Genomic DNA, 21,557 nt, shown 5'->3' on the forward strand with positions numbered 1-21,557 from the left:
CGTATAATTGAGGCCCCGTGTCCCAATGCTGCAAACTGTTTGTGTTCCACTTTCATTTTGATGGATTATTTTTCTAAACTCTTCACATAATTTCATAATTGTTCAGGAGTCAAAGCAAAACAATATTTTGCCAAAAACAAAGTTTAGGAAAAAACATGACAAAAATACTTTTTTCTTCTCCTTCTACCCCATTAATCATATCATAGCCCCTTTAAATTTGCCTTGTGAGCCTTTGTAAGGGCCAGACCTTAAGATGGGAACCATTGGACCAAACTACCTCTAAGAAGCACTTAAACCGGCTCCATGTTTATCAGCTACAGCAGTAAAATGCTGTTTAAGGATTCATACATCAGTATTACGAATCTACTAATCTACTAAAAATATTTCAGTCACAGCAGGGATTTTCTGCGGAACAAGTACTCGTCACATAGATACTTTGAGTAAAGTTTGATGATAATACTTACAAAGATGACTTTTTGAATATAGCGCTTTTCATTTTAACGGTGTATTTTCACATTGGGGTATTACGTTTTTCAATTAAGAAAGATTTGTGCACCACTAGTTCTTAAAAACCTTCCCATGTGATTTTTTTTTTTTTTTTTTACTTAAATATGATTATTAGACACAGTAATTAATCTTACATTTGGAACATTTGGTATATCTTATCTCATATTGAGCAACCAAAAAGTATCAGAGTTGCTGAAAACTCATCCAAGTTCAACTGTATATTACTTATGCCTGAGATATCCAAATTTGTTATCCAAATGTTTCTTAACACATTATTATTTATCTCTTTCAGTGGTTGTATGGATGACCACTGATGCTTTCAGCCACTTAAGCATATTTATCATGCACTACATTCTGTTGCTCCAAGTGACACAGGGAGTAAACTGCCAAAAATCGAGTAAACACATTCTGAGTGTGTGTTGCTGGCGTATTCCTTACGACATATTGCACAAGGAAAATGTGAAGTTAAGGGAACAGCGGTAGTAATTTGTCAAAGTTCTTTATTAAAATAGAAATAATACAGGGGCTACAAAATTCAGAAAAGGTCATAGAATAAAAAAGCCCTCACTGACACAAAATAGCAGCTGTTATAAAGTTTATATTATACAAATATAAACAGATTGATCATGAAGTAAAAATACTTACAAAAATTACACTTTGCAATTTACAGAATGCACAAGGGTATTTACAGACCGTTAATTAAATAAAAGTTTCAATGCCGTGAGACTATGGTCGGCAAGAAAACTGATCACATTTCATTACAACAATATGATTTATCATATAACTAAGAGTATTTGCCATTTGAAACTTCTTTTCGTGAAGTTTTCTTCGTTTAAATTACTGCTTCATATATACACTTTCACCTTAGTTGTAACCTGTGCAAAGAGGATCATCGTTCATCCTGAAGCACAAGGGAGACTACGATGATACTTAAGCTGCTGCTAATGAATGGGGATCACAGGGGGCCACTAGGGGTCCAAATATCCATTATCTGTCACTGCTTATCCTATTTGGTTCGGGGGGTTGCTGCAGTCTATCCCAGCTGTACACCCTGGAGAGGTCGCCAGTCTATCGCAGGGCCACAGAGAGACATACACAGACAGACAAACATTTAAACCTAGTTCACACCTGCGGGCAATTTTAGATTCACCAATCAGCGTAACATGCTTGTTTTTGGACTGTGGGAGGAAACTGGAGTATTTGGAGGAAACCCACGCAAGCACGGGAAGATCATGCAAACTCCACACAGAAAGGCCACGACCGGCCTGGGCGCGAACCCGCTGGGGGCCAAATATGAATCAGAAAATGTTGATGTGATGTTTAATAAGCTCATTCACATTCCTAATATATAAGTGCTCATTTAGCATGTGATATAGTTAGGTTTGTTTCTTAGTGATTAACAAAGGTGACTCAACTTTAACTTGAATTTACGTTTAATTTGTAAATCCGTGTTTTATGTAGTTTAACAAAAAGCCTTTAACAGTAACTCAGACAAATCAGCCACAGTTTTAATACCACCCAGTGATACTAATGTTGGCTGATGGGTGTCTAAGACATACTGTCTGTGTATGTTGTTTTACGGTAGTTTAACTTCAACCCTGGGAAACAAACTCTTCGCTCAACAATCCCATAGCTGGATTTGTCTGCAACATATTCTCCTGGCAAAAAAATAAATATAACTCAGTAATATTTACAAGCTACAACTCTCTTTAAATATTAAACATAATCTGAAGCATGAAGAAGCCAATCTGACATTAATAAGCGAACCAAAAATATTCCAGATCTATAAGACCTATAAAATCGTACAGCACGGCAGAAACATACGCAATAAATCAGCTGTTATGTACACAAGGAGTCACTTGCCATGAACAAACAAAAAAAGTATAAAGTAAAGCAAAATATCCTACTGACCACACACAGCCCGCCAGGGGCCACAGTTCCCTCCTAACTGGAGACCAAATAGCCATATTATATTTGGCATGACTCTCCTCTCTCTAATGCTACAAATTTAAGCAAAAGATTTGGAGCAGTTCTCTCAGTCCTGCTTAGACCTTCTCATAGCAACAGTTACAGCTAACTGGGGAAGGTGTAGCCCAGCTACTGCATGAAACTAGAACTGCATGCTTTGCCAAGGCTGAAGGTAGATTTACACACTGATCAATACTCTCAATATTACCAATATTTTCTCTTTGGGACATTGACCATCTGTGCTTCCTAAAATTAGGTTTTCAATAACACACCATCTTTTTAATATACCTATCGGTTTTTTGTTTTTTTTTGGTTGATATTTTTATTTGCTTTGATTTTTGGAATCCATCTAAAAACTTATAACCAGATAAGTACATATGTTGGCATTATGGAACATCACTTCTGCACATCCACAGTACTCATGTTGGAAGTCATGTTTCGCAGTCCAGCTCAACACAAACAAATCCCAGTCAAGTAGTAACCACAAGAGAACTGGGTCCTGTTCATATTCAAGTATATTCCAGGCGATAATACTGAGTCAGAAGTGCCAGTCTGGTCTTCTTTGTTTGCATGGCTTCAGAACGTCTGAACATGTCATGTAATTAACATCCTCTGATGTGCCCAAGACTTTGGTTGTGAAAGCGATCTAAAGGTTGACAACCTGGATATCCAGTCTTCAATCACTATTTTCTGTCCTCTCCGTAAAATGATAAATTCAGCCACGAAATAGCAAATTGGCCAGTTTCCATAAGGTGTCTTTGCTCATTTCTCCCCGGTGGTCCATGCTGGAGAGGTCTTGGAATTTTCTGGCACAAAGCAGGTTTCTCATCTCGAAGGCTGTGGTACAGTCCTGTGTGGAGCTGAGATTCACACTACAGCATTTTTAGTTCCTCTCCACACTGGGGTAAAATTTGAACACTTTATATATCCACTCGGAGTAGAAAGCAACGTTAACAAAAAGCGCAGGCTGCGATGAGGCACATTTTGTCCTTTGTATGCTCACGCCGACAATGACTTTGCGCTCGTGTTCCTGGCAAACCAGTGGACCACCATAATCTTTCTGCATTAATGACATATAGAACGACCCATCAGTAAGAAAGCACATGGTCACACAGTTGGAATGAATCATGCACTGATACAAACAAATGCACTTTCATGTGTCTGTTTCATGCACTGATCTGTGGCCCTTACATCACATACGCCCTCTCCTCTGTTGCCACCGGCACATATTCTGCTCTCCCCAGCGTCCCCCTTGATTTGTGAGCACATGTCATTGTTGACCATGGGCATGGTTACAGTGTTCAGTGCCTCATCCCGCCCTGTATCTGCACAGGGAAGAACACAACAGGCTTGTTAGGTGTTGCACATGTTCATTTTGTTTGAATAACAGGTTAAATGGAGTGTGCCATTGCATATTGGTGAAAGAAGGCAGTACTTTTGGTTTCCCCCCATCCATACATGGTGCAGTTGGTGCCTTCTGTGATTTGACACTCTTTTACTGGAAGATGAATAGTGGAAGCACCCTCAGACACAGGGGCAGGACTAGAACAAACATAATTACATATAGTTATACTCAGTGAAACAGTGAGGGATCATTGTAAAATTGGTAGAACAACTAAAAATATTTTTTTGCATTTGTTTCATGCATTTAGTAGGCAAAAGATATCCAAATGGTGTTTTATACAACACATTTTTTTCCCAAATATTAAGTTGTTAAGCATTTGCAGAAACCTTGCAGGTGGATGTGAACTTACTCTGCTAGTTTCAGCATAACCAAGTTAGACCCCTCAGGGCCGCAGATCAGGCGAGAGATATGCAGTCTTGGGTGGCTTGATGACTCATTGAGGTGGCGTAGACCAACTTGCACGCTGTAATCTTTGAGATCTGGAACACTGATAACAGCAGGGAGCAGTGTAAGCCAGACACCTGCAGTATTTACAGGTGGGCACAAAAGTTTGCATCCCTTATTTTGAAATGGAGTTTTTATCAGAAATTGTCAAAAAGTTTATAAATAAAGTTACAGAAAATATCAACAACAATATTAGTGCAAACTTTTTTCCTTGATAAATAAATTCAAAATAACTTTATTAATTTCTGCTTCAAATATTATGCTTATGAATGAAATGTTTTTGTTTTACTCTTTTTTCTTGCCATTTCAAAATAAGAGAATGCAAACCTTTGTACCCGCTCTATGCCTTGGGCTGTTGACTGCCAAAGAAAAACTTAAGTGATCTGATGATCAAACTACTTGATGAGCAATCCACAAAGAGACATTATTGTGTGATTGTACAGCACGTGGGCAGTCTACTGGCAACTAGCAAGCCAAAAAAAGTCACGTATCAGCATCACGTAGACACTGCACTTCAAAATATCAGCTAAAAGCTGCTGCTCTGCATGTAGGCTACTTCACTTATTTCAGGGAGGCCGACAGGGAGGTTTTTATTAAAGCCACTTCTGCATTTGACAGAGATACTGAATGTAAATTATATAAGTGGCTCAAACATAAACAATTATAGATGTTAAACAGATCTCCAGTCGAAATACTTGGTTCTATGTCTTAGGTCAGGCCTGTCTCAGAGTAAGTAACTCTCACTTAAGACAATACAACCTGCATCTTCACTTTAAACTATATTTGATAGACCCAGCGAAAGAAGCTTGTTGGAAACATACTGTATGTAAACGGAGAAGATAGGGAAGTGGTAAATGTGAAAATGATTTAGTGACGAAGAATAAAGGAAATTAGAAGGAGGAAGTGGACCATTACCAAGAGGTGAAACACTGTTGGTCTGTCAAAACCCAGTCTTCTCTGATGAGAGAGCCACCACACAAATGAACTTTCCTAAGATCATTTGAGAAGACACTTGTCACTAGTGAGTAAACAGACATAAAACAGGACAAATTACACAGATGTAGGATGACTTACTCTCTTTGGATGCTTACAACCCAGCTGCCGTCTGTGCCTCTCACTTGGTGTCCTCCAACTATCCGTGTGTTGATGTGTACAAAGCATGAAATCTTGGGTTTGGTTACAGCTAAACAAGAAAAAAGTTTGTGAAAAGGTAAATTAGATAGATGTACTATTTACATTTCAAAAACGGGCAAAAAAGGCAACCATAAAATACGATTGTTGAGTTTGGTGCATGACAACAGGATCTAATATGAAGAGTAAAAATGAAATGGAATGAGATGAGAGTATGAATATGATACTCACCATTTTGTTGAGGAGCCACTGTAGCTGATTCACCTGATGGATGTAAAAAAAGGCAACAGTAAGAAAGAACAAACTGCACAGCAGCACGAGTAATGTAGTGAAAATCTGACCACTGACTGCACGCTGACCCGCAAAGCATGAAACCCCATTTATAAAGACACCATTCTATACATAATAAAGACTTATCTGAATCGGAATCTTTGCTGGAGACTTTAGCAGTCGGCAGCAACAGCAAGTAAATTTGCTCAAGACCTCAAAAACTTCACGGAGGACATGTTTTATATTATGGAAATGAATGTGCGACCATTTGAGAGAGGCTCTTCAATGAAACCCAAATGAAAGCAGCCAAAGAAAATGTTGGGTCAAGCCACTTGAGTGTATTTCTCAAATAAAATGATGGCAGCAAAGACCTGCATCTGTTTGCTGTTTAAGCATCACGTATCCTCTGCCAATTGGACAAAACCACAGCGAGCTAACAGATTACATAAGCCACATGGCAAGCTGTATAAAAACAGTTAAGACATTTTTGTTAAAGTTAAATGAATGCTGAAAAGCTTACTCACTTGTGTTATTTTATTGTACTGTGCCCAAACACCAAGACAGACTTCTACTAGTTTCTTTTTTTTGGACAATGTGTACAAAGACAGTCAGCTGGGATATGACTGGCAGTGTCCACATACAGTACTTGTCTATGTAATATATGTGTGGCTCCAAGATTAAAGAGGTCAACAACAACTCTGATGAAATATACCATCTCACAGTAGAACTGAACTCTCACAGCTGGAATTGAACATGCGACTCTGCACAAGAACATAGAGTATCTACTGCACATACTGTACATGAGAGTGGTATCACTTTACCGAACTCTCAACAAGTAATGTGAGGGTACTGAACTACTCATCTAAGGGTCTGCTAAAAAAAGATCACTAAACCTACTGTATCGTTCACAGAATTTCTACTGTCCTGAACCACGGGGTCTACAAATATTTATGGCTGACAGAACAAACAGATGGACATTAGAGAAGACAAAGTTATTTAAGCCACTCACAGTGCTTCAGTTTGCAGTAGTCCCAGGCCAGGCGGTTATTTGGATTGGTGTAACACCAGGGGCCATGCTTATCCCGGTCTGGGTTCCGGCAGTAGTTGTTCTCCAGCCCTACATGGGACACTGTAGAGTGAGAATCCCCACTGTAAAACACACAAATACAGATTCTCATATTGTGTTTGTTATTTTGCACAGAGTATGAGAACTAACACTAGGTCGTGTCTCATGAAGATTCACGCACACTCTCACACTCTAAAAATACACAAGCACCGGCATACGTGGAGTTACACGTGCACTGTCACGCACATACCGTACATACACACTGTTAGGGACGTGGTATGCCTGGAAAGTCTGATTCTGGCTTTCCTATAGTGCAATGAATCCTCTGAATTTGCTGCACAGAGGCCATAGAAGGAAACACAGAGTTTTGTGAAGAGTGCTCATGGGAGTTTGAAAGTATGCACTCTAAGCGTTTAGCAGGGCTCAGACCAGCAGGAGCCACATCCTCCATGGAATGATTTGGTTGTGCTCCCGATTTATAGGAATTCACCTCTAATCATGTGCCTTTTTGGAGTGTTCCACTTGGCTCTGCAAGAATTGTAAGTAATCTTCTCAGATATCCAAAACATCCCTGAAAAGCAATTACTACAGTAGGTAAGACTCGGGACACACGTGCAGCAATAATGCTAAGCGATGGGTAACAATTTGTCAGGTGGTGAAGATAATTCCACTTCCCCAGAGAATGTTAAACAAGCTGTGGCTCTCAGCAGCTTCTCCTGGGATGACCTTTGACCTCGACTGGGGTAGACTCCCTGGCTGCAGTCTGCGCGAGGGAGCTGATTGGCTTTGATCTACTTTTCTCAGAAAGCACTTCCTTGGGTCAGGGGTCGGCTCTGGAACATGTCCATCTGTCTGTGCAATTTTGGCTTTTAAAATTCCTGTAAATTAAGTAATTCCAACAGCCCGATTCTGGCAGTGGGCAACCTCTACGTCAGGATGGGTCACTTGGAGAGCATCCCAGGGTTTCCTCTCGTCAGTTAGATGAATAATAATTGGGCTCGGTACTGACCCCTGAGGAACCCCCCGATTTCCTCTGGCTGTTTGTTTTCGCTCCTTAGCTCGATTCATATGAGAGGGGTTTTCACAAGGCAATGGGAGCTAAGTTGTCAACAAACACTCAATTATCAAGTGAAGTGAAAAGAGCGTCACTCTCTCTAGGAAGGAAACATTTCCACTTAGCAGGAGATTTAAATGACTTTGTTACCTGTTTATGTGATGGGCCCAGTCTGCACAGGGAATGCCCGATCGAGTTATGGATAACGTGCCACGGTACGTCTCTCCTATGTCCTCATAACACTCTGAGGGAGTAGAAGATGGAGTTACTTTAGCCCACGTTTAGAAATTACACAATCCAGCACCTAAATGCAATCAGTAAATGGGTAAAACTGATTTGGGTGGTGCCTTCCTTTCTTACTGATGCAAGCATAACATAATTAAGTTTCTCCTTGCGGTTTGGATCAATTTGATATCGGTGGGCCTCTGTCTAAATGGTGCTTCTCCAACTTAAAGGGAAATGTGAAACTTACGATGTCTGCTCTTAAACAGAATGAGAAGAGGGATTATAGAAAGTAATTGACGGGCTGCATTTTGACATGTGTGGTCTTCTGAAATGTAAAACAGAGAAACATGGGAAATGACAGCGAGCACTATTGCCAAACTCTGATGTTTTTGTTCCTCCATGAAATGGAATTCATTGGGCAGCACACTGCCAAGTGGCCCAGTCCTACGGGAGTAATTATGGGGAGTGTCTGTGTAATTCCACTTTGCACATGACATGTCTTTTCAAGCATTTGTAGTTCTGCGTTTCAATAATATTATTCCTGAAATAACCTACAGAATGTAGTAATTTGCAAGATGCCTGCCAACCTTTTGAAGTGTGGCACCTACTAAAGTCTTTGGAATAGTTTGGAATGTTTTGTGCAATCCACTTATTCGCTTTCTTGATGAGACTGAGATGAGAAGATCAATTTCAAACTCATGTCTGTGTGGTGGCAGCTGCATTAAGAAGTTCACTAGATAACATTCTCGTTAGTTAAATCCTTACAAAAACCTAAAGGTAAAAAAAGAAATGAGAAGAAAATGAATGGGTGCATGGGTGTCACTGTCCCTTTAACATTGAAGTTGTACAAAAAGTTTACCTATTTTTTGTGTGGCATCAGCATCACACCTGGGGATGTGGGTGCAGTTGGCTCTCCTCTGAATAGGGTCTGTGGTGAAGCACCATGGGTAATCTGCACCATCAGGGTTACGGCAGTAGTTCTCTCGGAGGTCTCTGTAACACACACACAAACTACGATTTAAATGATGGTGCAGATGAGCAGCGGCATAAATGAAGACATCATCTCCTTGACACAGCAGCGAGAACTAAATCTGAGCCGTAAGGAGCCGTGTAACAAGCATTACTCACTTGCATTTAAAATTCTGAGGAAGAAATGAGTGGTTATGGGGGAACTGAGAGTCCCAGCGCTGACATGTCACACCCTCTGGAGTGACATTCATTGTTCCTCGGTAATCCGTCCCCTTCCCCTGGACACAGGATGTCGTTACGTTGACATCTGTGTCCCCACTAGGCTCTGACTCTGGCAAAAACAGAAAAAGACACAGGAGTGTAAGCATGAGAGGGAAGGCAACGGAAATATGACTTTCAAAGAAGATGAAATCAGGAAGGACACAGGGAGAGACGGAGGCAGATGTTCATTCCCAGAAAAATGTGTCATGTTTAATCCAGAGACAGATGATCAAATAGTAGCACTCCCCGCTTATCTCGACTACGATAGGAAACTTTCTGTGTATTCTTCTTATAGAGACCTCCACAACTATTGGCAGATATTAAACATGCTGGCAACACACACCGTTATAGATTGTTGCAAGAAAAAAGCTGGAGCCTGATCATATTTATGCATAAATCTTTGCCTCAACATTAAACATCGCCGTTCTGCAACTGGTGTATTTGTTTATTACAGCCCAACATAGGATATCACATCAAACCCAGGCTGCCTGGGGCAGCTTTATCCTCCAGAAAACTATTCCAAACATCTTCCAATGGAATTCTGCTTTTCAGCAGAGCGGGGATAGCAGTGCACAGGGAGCGACTTCTCCCCTCTGGATTTCTGTCTCTGTTTCTTTAGCCTTTGACAAATGAAATGGGAGAAGATGGAGGAGGAAAGGGAATGTTTTCAGGCAGAGATGAGAAGGTGAGTGGAAAAGAGGGATTCTTTGCCTTGATGTAATGCATGCCAGTGTCTGTGCGGATTGTGTATTACAGGTCAGTGGTTTTTATCTTTCTGAGGGAAGGCATTGAGGGATACACACATCTGGACAAATGCAGATGCTCCACCCTGACTGTAAATCATAACGTGTACTGAAAAGTACATGTGTGTATGTGTCTGATAGAGAGGAAAAGAAAGATGCTCTGTGTGTCTGTGGGTGTGCATGTGGGAATATTTCAATGTGCTTGTCAAAGGTCTGACCTCTTTCTGACGTCCGTTCATTTTCTTTTGTCTGTTACATGATGTACTGTTTGAAGGCAAATGTTCTCTAAATTACAACACTGTCAGAGTCTCAAATATAAAATGAGTGTATTTCAAGCGAAGTTACATTAGTTTACATTTTTATTTTAAATTCAGTTGATCTAAGCAACTTACAAGTGAAGTGCAATGAGAAAAAAAATTGTGAAAAGCTCCCTCACATAAAGTACCTTATCAAATGCATCAGGAGTGCAATTGATGATTGCCTGCAGAAGTTAGAGTAAAAAGAGCAGTAAATAACATGCATTCTAATTTCCGAGAGGACACTCATGGCAAGGTGATGTACTTTGTATTTCAAACAGAACTTTCTGTAAAAAACAAAGAATCGTGCAAAAAAATGTAAATAAAAATTCACCAGTTCCTTTCGGTAATAAAATTGATATTGGTGATGCTTTAAGGGACATAAAGGTTTTACTAAGGTGTTGGGCTACCACAAGCCTCTGAACTCTGGAGGGATGAGCCCTGCATGGGAGCATATGGGATTGTTTTTAGTTTTGGTTTTTCCCTTAATTTGTCCCTTGTTCACACCACTATAATACCTTCCACTGGCTATATGAGGCATCTTGGATAAGTAGCCTCTATTGTAATTCACCACTTCATAGCCCAGTTGTCATCTGTTAGTGGTCTCAGGAAAACACGTCTGCCTCTCTGAAGTCGGACCCTCCCCTTTACAAACAACCTATTTACTCTTCCTTGTTGAGGTAGAAGGATTTGAAGCCGAGCACCACATTAAACACAATGTCGGGTAAACAAAAGTCTTATGAGACTCTGCAGGAGAGAAGAGGAGTTTTTTTCACTCAGCTGACCACACGTACCCCCCAAACCACCAAAGTTCTTTACACAACAAACCCCCTGGTGCACTCAAACCACTTCCTAGTAGTTGTCTGTCTGTCTGTCCAAAAACAAAGCAAGACATCCTCCAAGCTGTGTTCAGGACTTCTAACTGTGTGATGCGCACTGTGCATAAGCGTACTAGAGAAAAACTAGCTACAGACTCATAAATCACAGTAATTTGGCCTTCTCATTTCTGGGGCCTGAGATTTGGAGTATGTGCTGTACACAAGCCCTTACCACACTGAGTGATGTTGCAATACTCCCACGGAGTTTTGGGATCCATCGTGTAGCACCAGGGTTGCAGACGATTATCTGGGTTTCGACAGTAGTTGTCCTTCAAATCTTTGTCCTTATACCTGGGACAGGAAGCAGCGACAACAGAGGAAGGAAAGAAAAAAAAACGGGAGGAGGAAGAGTAACAACTGGTGAGGTGAGGCTTTTCTTTAATATTAGCGTTGTTTATTTAAAAATCTGTCATGGGTGTGTGCTGGCATTGTCCGTGAGAAAAGAAAAGTCAGTGTGTGATTATCAGCTTTTGCAGCTTACTTTTTGGGCTGGAAGTTGTGTTTGTGCGGCCTTGACGAGTCCCACCTCTGGCACTCCTTGCCGCTCTTTGTATGGTCCATTTTGCCACGGTAATCCTCCCCGTTACACGACATACAGACGTCTGTCCAGAAACAAAAAACACTCGTCACCTTTTCTACATTAATGGATGAAAACGGAACTCATGACTTAATATAGAAATTCAATTCTCAATCACCTCAATTTGATTTTCTGGGCTGAACTTTCTTGCCGGGTAAGGTTCTTACCTTCTGAACACTGTGGTATGCCACACTCCTCAGCCCGTACATTGGGGTCTGTGGTGTAGCACCACGGACCACCAGGATCGTTGTTGGGATTCCGACAAAAGTTGTCCCTCAGGTCTTGTGTTGGGTACCTATCAGGATAAAACCTGCAAGAGAGTAGACAGACATTAATGGAAGTGTTAACTTTACTTTGGATGTATGAATACATTTTAGGGAGGACATAAATTAGTATCTACATATTGAATGGTGCGATGAACAATCGTAGCAAAAACTGTACTTCAGTGAGACAGTCATCAATACATTTCTCTGGCCCAGATTTACACCTTTTGCACGAAAGCCTCACTGATTCCTACCAGCTCCAGCATGTGTGAAGCAGCCAGACTCTGTCACAGCACAGTAACCATCAACAGCACAGAACAATGCTACGAACCACTTGAAGCAGCCCATGCAGGTCCTTTGATGGCAGCCTTTGAGCACATTTAAACCTAATCCCTCTCTGTCAACTGCTACATCACGTGAGTGTGAACAAGCGACCGCAGCGCCGTAAGAAAAAGCACCTGGCTAGTCCACACATATGTGGACGTAACAATGGGGAGCAGCATGGGATCAACATCCTAAATGGACAGTGTGTGATTTCTTCTGTCAGAGCAGGATGATGAAAAGCCGGCGTGTCAGCACCCCCCCCTCCCCAACTCACAGATACATACTGACCACATTCCCGCTCCCACCCAGGGAGTCGGAGAGGAAACACCGGAGAAAGAGTTTTGGGCCTGGAGGAAGGATGAAAAGAAACAAGTGAAGTGACTGACTTAAGTGCTTAAATAAGAAAAAAACAAAAGTGATTGAGCAAAAAAGAGACGACCTCGGTGTTCAACTTATGACGTAAAAAGAAAAAAACGTGCAGGAAAAGAAAAACGAAAAAGGAAAATCAACCAAAAGTCCACCCTCCCTTCAGCAGCTTGTCTGAACACTCTACCCCAGGCAATGACTCTTTTCTTAGGGGAGTCTGCTCTGCTCTCCCCTCTGTGCCCGGGGGCTTACGCAAGGCTGCTACACTAATGCACAACATCATTCAACCCAAAAGTAGACAAAATCTCAGACATCTAACTTAGCACGAAAGAGACAGAGCACAAAGCAGGAAACAGAGGAATACCGTCCAGCCATAGAGTGATACCTTACACGTGTCAAAACACAACAGTCTAACACCATCGCTTCACGTAGGCGTTTAACTAAAACGAAACACTTGTTCTTTCCCAAAAGCTGGACTCAGCCAAGCTCCAATCTCACATCTGTTGTGTGCATCAATATATTTCTATCACACTACAGTTTGCTTAATTTATAAATGGAATTACAAGGTCGATCACTTTACAAAAAAAGGGGGAAAAAAAGAAAAGAAAAAAACTGCATCTGGTGAGAGTCTGTAAAAGGCCGCGGCATGGGAGCAAGTTAGCCATAATGATGTTGTGCTAACAGATGTTGGCCAGTTATTCATCTCCTTGCCAAAGTCTATTCCCATCGGAGCTCAGGCAGACACTATGCACACATGCTTCGCTCTGTAGACCGACTAGATATTTTGGATATCACTGAAGATGAAATCTAGACCTGAAGTAACCGCTGCGAAATGTCGAGCAAACATGCACCTGATGACTATGAATCAAATACATCCATGATTCAGTGCTACACCATCCAAATGCATTAAGTACTTAGAGATTAAAGCAAAGCGAGCGAGGACTTTATGAATCTGCAGACACACAGTAAATAATGTCTTTTGGAAGCAGTGTGTGGGACAGTTGACAAATGAAAACTGCTGAGGAGAGCTGAAATGAAGTTTGAGATTTTGGCAAAGGCACTGGATCACTTTCTTGTTGAGAGTTATGTGAGAGGTTCAATGACACTATAATTTCTGTTTGTTAAATATGAAGCTAGGGGACAGCCAGGAGACACTTACCGTAGCAATCCACTTATTTCATTTTTAATCGGCATGAAAACATTTTTTACCTTTGCTCACTGAGACTCCATCAAAATTATTAATATATGAACATATAACAGCCTTGGCAATAAATAAATGATCCCAAGGTTATCTAGTAGTTTTATATGAATAGTGAGTTTCTATTTCATCCATTTCTTCATCGGTTCAAACACTAAATATAGAAAACAAGTGGAATTCCCGCTCCTGGGAGGGAACCTCCTGAGAAATCACCCCTGCCCCGTGGTGATCGGTCAGGCATGAAAATAATAGTTACCTGAACCTCTAATGGTGCGTGGTTCATTACGGTGGTAATTCTCACACAGCGGGACAGTCCCATGTTGGCCAACCCTGCAGTGGCACTAAATCTCTCTTACCTAAAGCTCCCTTTGACCCTGTGGAAGTTAAAAAAGTTGCTGACAAGCCAGGGCAAATGTTGCTGGACGTTACATTTGCCATCTGGAAAGGGGACGGGAACTGCGTGTCAAATAAACAATGACAAAGGAGCACTAATGCAAAGCTTCTGGAAGTGGAAGGGAAGTTTTTTTGGAGGGGGGTGGGGGGCGTTGGGGGCTGCAGGAGAGGAAAAGAGACCAGAGGAGAGGGACCAACACTGCAACATGTTCTAATTGTGGGGGCTCACTGAACTTGTGTTTTCCCTAAGCATGTCTGTGGCTTTGTGAGCTCAGCTGGACAACAGACAGAACATGACTTCAGTCTATAAATCTGTACGCTTTCTTTCTTTCGTTAATTCTACCTCCCCTCTGTCTATTTTTCACTCTGCACTTCTTCAAACTCTTATTACTCTGCTCCCCCCCCCCCGCCCCCCCCCCCCCCGCTGAAGTTAAACATCTTGTAACTAATGAGCACCACTAATGAGATGCTGGCACACAACCATCTTTGCAAACATCACTGATTTTGCCTCTCTCATAGCCATGAAAAAAAAAAAAACATCTTTGGGATACACCTGATGGTCATCAGTGCAGCAATGAAAAAAAAAAAAAACCTCATCGGGGAGGACATCCCTGCATGTGTTGAAAGAAATCTGACTTAACTCTGGATAAACGTTCAACTGTCTCTGAGCCTCCACCTTCCCTTAACCCCCCCTGAGGTGCAAGGGGATGATTTGCACATCAATAAATCAGCTGCTGGGGCCTGTTCAATATCAGACACAGAGAACGAGAGCAGGAGCATCCAGCAAGGTGGCAGGAGCCTAAAGATTAGAGACGCAGGCTTTGAAGGGTTGCTGGTGCCAATCTGCAGGAATGTGGCTAAAAGGAAGTGAATGATTAACACCTTTGCCTCGCTAAAAAACAATTACCGGCGTGTTGCTGAGCAAGGCACTGCAATCTTAAGGTGACGAGTGAACATCTGCAGCAATTTTTCTTCAGTGCTCTCATTCCAGCACAAAAATTTACTTTTTAGTTGACGTTCTTACTCACGTGTGCTCATTGATGTTATTATCTGACCAAGCTTGGCAAGTGATGTTTGACCTCGTCCAAGACCTCCTCCCTCTGTAGTTGTCCTTGGTGCCGATGATACACTCCCTTATATAATCTGTGTATGTGCAAAGGTATAAAAAGCATTTGAAAACATCCATTCATGCTCTCACTTTGATACAAGCTCTCCCTGTGTACTCTTTCTGTGCCAATTTATACAACGTTCAAGCAATTAAAAGTTTATTTGTGCTCGCTAACTTGACCACCTGGAATATATTTTCCCATGTATGGTCAATAAGACTTTTTACAGCATGTGTTTAAGTGCGTCCCAGTTTGTGTGTTATTCCTAAATCAGACAACTCCCTGACGTTCATTAAATGTCACCGGGGGAGTTTCCGTAAATTTTGCAGTAAATTCTAAAGTGCTAGATTCCACAGGCTGCACTGAAGAAAGCCTTCGCACTCGACTGTAAACAATGATTTTTTTTTTGTTTACACTTCACTTAAGTCTGCTGCGTGTTGTGCGTGCAACTCTCCCCGACAGAGTGGTTAAACAGCAGGGGCACGAAAGGGGGTGTTTGCTTTTACCGTGTCAACAACAACAACAAAAAAATAATAATTAAATCAAGGAGCTGATGCAAGAAGCACGACCTGCAATCATCAACAAACAACCCGCCTGTGTAACCTGTGTAAATCCATTTGTACCTTTTTTTTCATACAAAGTAAAGTTGACATTGGCCTGCTTCTGCACACCGTGGGTGAAACGGTCAAAGGGAAGCAAGTGGCATTTCCTGTTGTGCCTTTGAAAGTTGAAAGCCCTGCAGAAACACACGCAGGAAGTAGTTGAGAGATGAACAAATGATGGACAACAACAATATATAAATACCAGAGAGCCATGAGAAAACGCTGGTGCTGGGCTGCAGAGAAACACAGAAAGAAAATGAAGCTCACCTGCAGTTGACATTTTTCTTCACCTTCTTGCACTTTCGGGCGCAGTGCTCCTGCGACCGGCTGTTTCGTACCAAAGGGGACTGAGGACAGTCTGTGCAAACCAACATGTGGTTCTCAGTCTTCTCATACCTTTGTAATGACTGATGAGTCCTTCTACAGCACCCTGCAAGAACATGCGAGACAGCCATTAGATTGGATTAGATGGGCTGGATGTAACTCACATTTGAGATACTGTGAGCTGTGACATCAGCTGTGAACAAATGTGAGGTAAATAAAACCCAGATTTAAATGATATAGTGCCACAGTACGTTGTCGACGTACAGTATTTCTAACCACCTCTGTCTTCACTCACTTCTTGTCTGTATCTACACTGTCAGCTATCAAATGAAGGCAAAATACAACAACAACAAAAAGTCATGGAAAACATTTGGAATTCCTTTGTCTCGTCTTCCCTGACAAATCAGCCAACATTTCTCAAATACTGGGAGACATGAACAAACATTGCACTGCTGCTGTTAAGGTGCAGAGGATGGTAAAAAACTTGTACGAGGGTTGAGAATTTTCTTCTCCCGATGGTTTGACTATTGGTTTCAGGGTGTTGGCACAGAGTAAGTGAAAGAAAGATGACACTGTGTCACTATCCCACACTGAACGTGGTGCCCCGTGGTGTTTGTGTAAGCATCTTTCAACAGCGGTTTGATTCGAGCCCAGTGTTTGTTGGCATCTTAGCATTCACCCCGCTGAATCATGTTGAACCACCGTTGTGCAACTCCAACCAATGCCGTTCTGCAGCACTAGAGAGAACTTGTCTTCCGATCCTGCGTCAGCTGTGTCGGCCAGACTGAGGTCTCAGTCTGGTTTATGTGTCAGAGAAACCCATTGTGAAATGTGTCCGGCATCAAAGCCCGGCTCCGAATGCCCCTCGGCACTCGTGCGTCGAACCAGGGTAGCTGCCTGTGAAATGCAGAGTGGGCGCTAAACCATGTGGACGGCCAAGAGAACAGAATGATGTCCGTCCAACAGGCTGATGTGCTCCAGTGCTGCAGTTGGAGATTTGATGCTCATGAAAGCATAGCTCATATTTTACTGCATTCACAAAGAGCCAAAAATCATCTTTTTTCTATAGTTTTACTACTTCATAGGATTTATTATAGTACAGTTTTATGTTGTTGTTGATAAATCGAATGGATTCCTACAGAAACCCATTGCAATAACTTGCTTTCATGACTTCTTAACGCTCACGAAAGTGTTATTAAAACCCCTGCTGCCACAGTGACATTCACTGTCTTCCTTTGCATTTTGAGGAACAAAGGTCGACACACATCTATATGTTAGGAACAAACCAAGATGCAATCAGAACCCCCTGTTTCCTGGATAAGCTTTACCATCACTCATCATTTGTACTAACTAATACATTTTTATGTATATTTTTATGTACAGGATTCTATCACGGCACAGACATAATTTATAGGAGATCCAAGTGGGTTCAAGAACAGGACAAAACCATATTTTCTATCGAAATAATTCTCAGCCCCTGGAAAATGTTAAAAGCCGGTGCTGAAAATGTAGTTCCTGAGGACAGAGAAACGATGTGTTATGAGTTTAGTTAAAATATTGCTCTGTTTATAATTAGGGGCAAGGGTGATAAAAATGACAGGACAATCTTATGCTACCGAGTTACAGTAACGCGCTCCTGCGCCAAGTTCCGACACAAGTCGTTGTGTGCGTACTTAGGATATTGTAAACTCTGGAGCGTTTAGAGGCTCCTCATGGTTGAAAATGGTTTTCGGGGAGGACATGTTATTAATGTTTAGGCTCCATTGGATCACATCTGGCACTCATCACGGTGTTGTTCCAGCCCTGATGTCTGGCCAGGCTGCTCAATTAGATTTCACTTAGTCTCTTCCTCTCCCTGCATTCAGACTGCTGCTATCTCCCAATCCCAAGTATTTGTTGAAGTTACAGATTTTAATAAAAGGTATCTCAAGAATGAGAGAGATGAGATTTAACAAGAAGAGACAGCAATAAGGTACACGAAGGAATATCTAGTTCAGCATGACCACTGTAGGTGGAAAAAGGTGAATAACCACCACTCTGACCTTCCACTTTGGTGCCCTTGAGGAAAGATCTTAAGTGCCAGCTGGACAAGAGGCTTAACACTGACAAAAATAACATTGATTACCACAAATCAGTCTGAAGGGAATGTAGGAAAAGTAGGCGAGTGTATGAACAACAGGAAAGTAGCAGGTTAAGAGGTGTGTCTCTGTCTGGGAATTAAGCAGACATTACATCTGCTTCAGAGAGCTGCACAGTGTGGAACTGGGCTCAGAAGCCAGATGTTACCCCCCCTCCACCCACTCTCACACACACACACACACACACACACACACACACACACACACACACACACACACACACACACACACACACACACACCTCTCCCTCGTTCCCCCCGCACACAGACACACACACACCTTCTCTATCTCAGTATTAAACGTAAAATACCACAGTGCCCACAGTCATAATGTCAGGCGCGCGTTTTACTTTCCCCAACTTGGGGGCGATCAGAGGTCAGGGTCGGCAGCTCTGGAGGAGGTGGCATGAATCCAGTGCTTGTCTCACTAACATGACAGCAACGCATGTAAGCCGGGACAGTCTCTGCGACCACCAGGGCTTCTGTGCTTCACAAAGAAGCGGTGCGGACGCGACCGATGGTCACTGTGCGCCCCGAGCAGAGGTTGCAAGAAGACGTGCACTGCGTCCTCTTACCAGCTTACGTCACTCTGAAATATGCAAGAGTATCTATTACTAGAATGACAACGATCTGTATTATCAACAGTAACAACAGCAGATGTGGCCAACTTCAAATAAAGCGCTTTGGCACAGGTTGGCACGGCGCGCATCCTTATTCTGCAGGAGGAAACTTTCTGATAATGCGCAAGAGAAGTGTTCTTTGGACCTGCTTAGTGGCCGTTACTGAAACAGGGCGACATGCAATGACATCAATAGGTTCCTATAGGGAGGAGCAGTTTAATGAGCCGCTCAATTACCACATTGAACGTTTAATAGTACAAAACCGTCATTGAATGTTTGGTAACTGACTCTCCCTGATCTTCGAAAAATAGCCTCGAGCAAGTTCTTTGCACCAACCTCAATGAATTGCCGCAGCAATTCATCAAATCCTGAGCAGAATCAACATACAAGACAGGGCTTGTGACAAAGTTCATTTAATGTCACCCCACGTCAACCTCTATAATTAGCCCAGAGACGCACTCGGTAGCCTATATAACAATAACTGATAAAACCCAATTTCCAAATGTGAGAAAGGGGTTAATTATTTGGATCAACCCCCCGCCGTCTTCAGGATTTGCTTAATTTTCTTTTAATTTGTCTTCAATGTCATTTACAAACTTTCTGCCATGTATATTTCTCACTTTGCTGCACAGAAAAAAAAAAAAAAAAGGAATCAAACTAATTAAAATTGAATGTGAGACCAATGTTAATCCCAGCAGTCAATATGCAGATGTTCAACATCCCTCAACAGATCACTTCTTCTTCCCTTACCTGTGTCCAATATAGTGACCACTACACACACCAAAGCTTGGTAAATCCATACGTTTATCCTCATGGTTCAGAACTTGGGAGCAGGTCAGAACCCGAAAGCCTCGGTTGTTGTAGAAAGTCCAGAGCGGCTGATGACCAACACAAGACTCGCTTTCCTCACCCAGATGCCACTTTTCCAAGAAATCACTCGTCCTTGGTTCAACCCCCTTTTCACTTGAGTTTGTGCTCCTCTCTATCAGCGTCTCTCCTCACTGCTGTCAAGCCCTGAAGAATAAACAGCAAAACTTCCGACTGGTATTTTCAAAATAAAACTGTGAGGTCGTCACGTGCCGGCATTATTAAATTTGACAGTTCAGTGGAATTACATGCAATACATTTTTCTTTTGTTAATATTTTTAAACTGAACAAACAAACAAACAGCAATGAATAACATATTTTCTGGATAACCAAAGACAACCATAGACCGACAGTGTCTTTTCAGTAAATATTAAAGCTTGCAGAAACCCACATCTAAAAAAAAATTAAAAAAAACTTTATGTTAGCTCTTGTGGTACAGAAGTTTGTCCATCATCTGCAGGGTCAGCGGCTCCATCACCAGTTCCCCCAGTCCACATGTCAAAATGTCTCTGGGCAAGACGATGAATTTCCGGTTGCTGCTGTGCATTTGTCCCTTCGCCTTGTAAGTCACATTGGATAAACACATCTGCCAAATGGCCAAATGTAAATGCTTTCAAAAAATGTCTACAGTAACAAACACAACTTCCCTTTAATAACATTTCTTCCCCTTATCAAACAAGACATTTCAGCATGCAGACTTAAGCAAGAATCCTTCAATCAAACCTAATGCTAATAGAAATAATAACAGAATGATGGAGAACAGTTGTGGTGCAAACCCCAACAATTTGTACAAATTTATTTGCTTTTATTTTGAAAGTAACATTGCTCTTTGCTGCCCTCTTTGTAGTTTGACTTGAACGGATATGAAGCATTTATTAACTCCAATAATAGCTTTATAAATAGTTAATAAACGATTTAAAGGACCTCTCCATCACGCATTAAGATATTAGAAATGACCCTGCTTTGAATAATAAACTGGGTCTTTATGGCTTTTGTAGAAAATGGTAAAAACTGAACAAAACAAAAACAAGATTTCCACTACTACATCACACCCACTCTCATGTAATGATGTGTACTTAAAGTTACAAAGCTACATATCCCACTGTTAATTAATTACTAGACTGGGATTAACTGTCGGAAGCACATCTCCGAAGCTTCATGGTGATACCAGAGAAACCTTCCTTGTAGTGTCAAACTTGGCACACACTGTACTTTGTTCGGACCAGACGCAGTATAGTTAAAAACACATTTTAAGTTGAGTGGAATTTCAATAATATTTTATAGATCAGCTGTAACCCCTTCAGACAATAATACAATCTTTTTACAGCACAAAGAATTCACTGATGGCAAGTGGTGGTGGCCATGAAAGTATGTGATGGACCCTACACTGGGCTGATAATCATCAAACAGGATCTTTTTGACAAGGTCCTCTGTGTCTCGCTTTACTTTGGCTCAACTGAAAAGGCAGATGGGATTCTTTACATGGTGTGCCAAAGAGCACTTGGCGCAAAAAAAAGTCCTTGCGTCCTCAGTGGATTAGCCAGTTGCAAAATGCCTAATGCA

General features: G+C 41.7%; 1 protein-coding gene across 2 annotated transcripts; it reads right to left on the bottom strand.

Moving 5' to 3' along the window:
• Window positions 1-996: 996 nt before the first annotated feature.
• On the bottom strand, window positions 997-20,144 carry hgfa (hepatocyte growth factor a). 2 transcript variants are annotated; one of them, XM_067490986.1, is made up of 18 exons: window positions 19,878-20,144; window positions 16,314-16,476; window positions 16,068-16,180; window positions 15,367-15,481; window positions 11,962-12,104; window positions 11,699-11,819; window positions 11,390-11,508; window positions 9,199-9,370; window positions 8,930-9,081; window positions 7,996-8,089; window positions 6,735-6,874; window positions 5,687-5,719; window positions 5,399-5,507; window positions 5,240-5,314; window positions 4,230-4,367; window positions 3,911-4,017; window positions 3,667-3,800; window positions 997-3,535 (listed from the first exon to the last, which is right to left on the bottom strand). In XM_067490986.1, exons 1-18 carry the CDS (start codon window positions 19,939-19,941, stop codon window positions 3,359-3,361), a joined length of 2,169 nt encoding a protein of 722 aa, XP_067347087.1. In that variant the 5' UTR covers window positions 19,942-20,144; the 3' UTR covers window positions 997-3,358. The 2 variants fall into 2 exon arrangements, with proteins under 2 accessions (XP_067347087.1, XP_067347088.1); XM_067490987.1 differs by having other exon boundaries at window positions 8,930-9,063; window positions 19,878-20,138.
• Between the last annotated feature and the right edge of the window lie 1,413 nt (window positions 20,145-21,557).

This window comes from Channa argus, chromosome 21 (assembly GCF_033026475.1).
Source record: "Channa argus isolate prfri chromosome 21, Channa argus male v1.0, whole genome shotgun sequence".
NCBI lineage: Eukaryota > Metazoa > Chordata > Actinopteri > Anabantiformes > Channidae > Channa > Channa argus.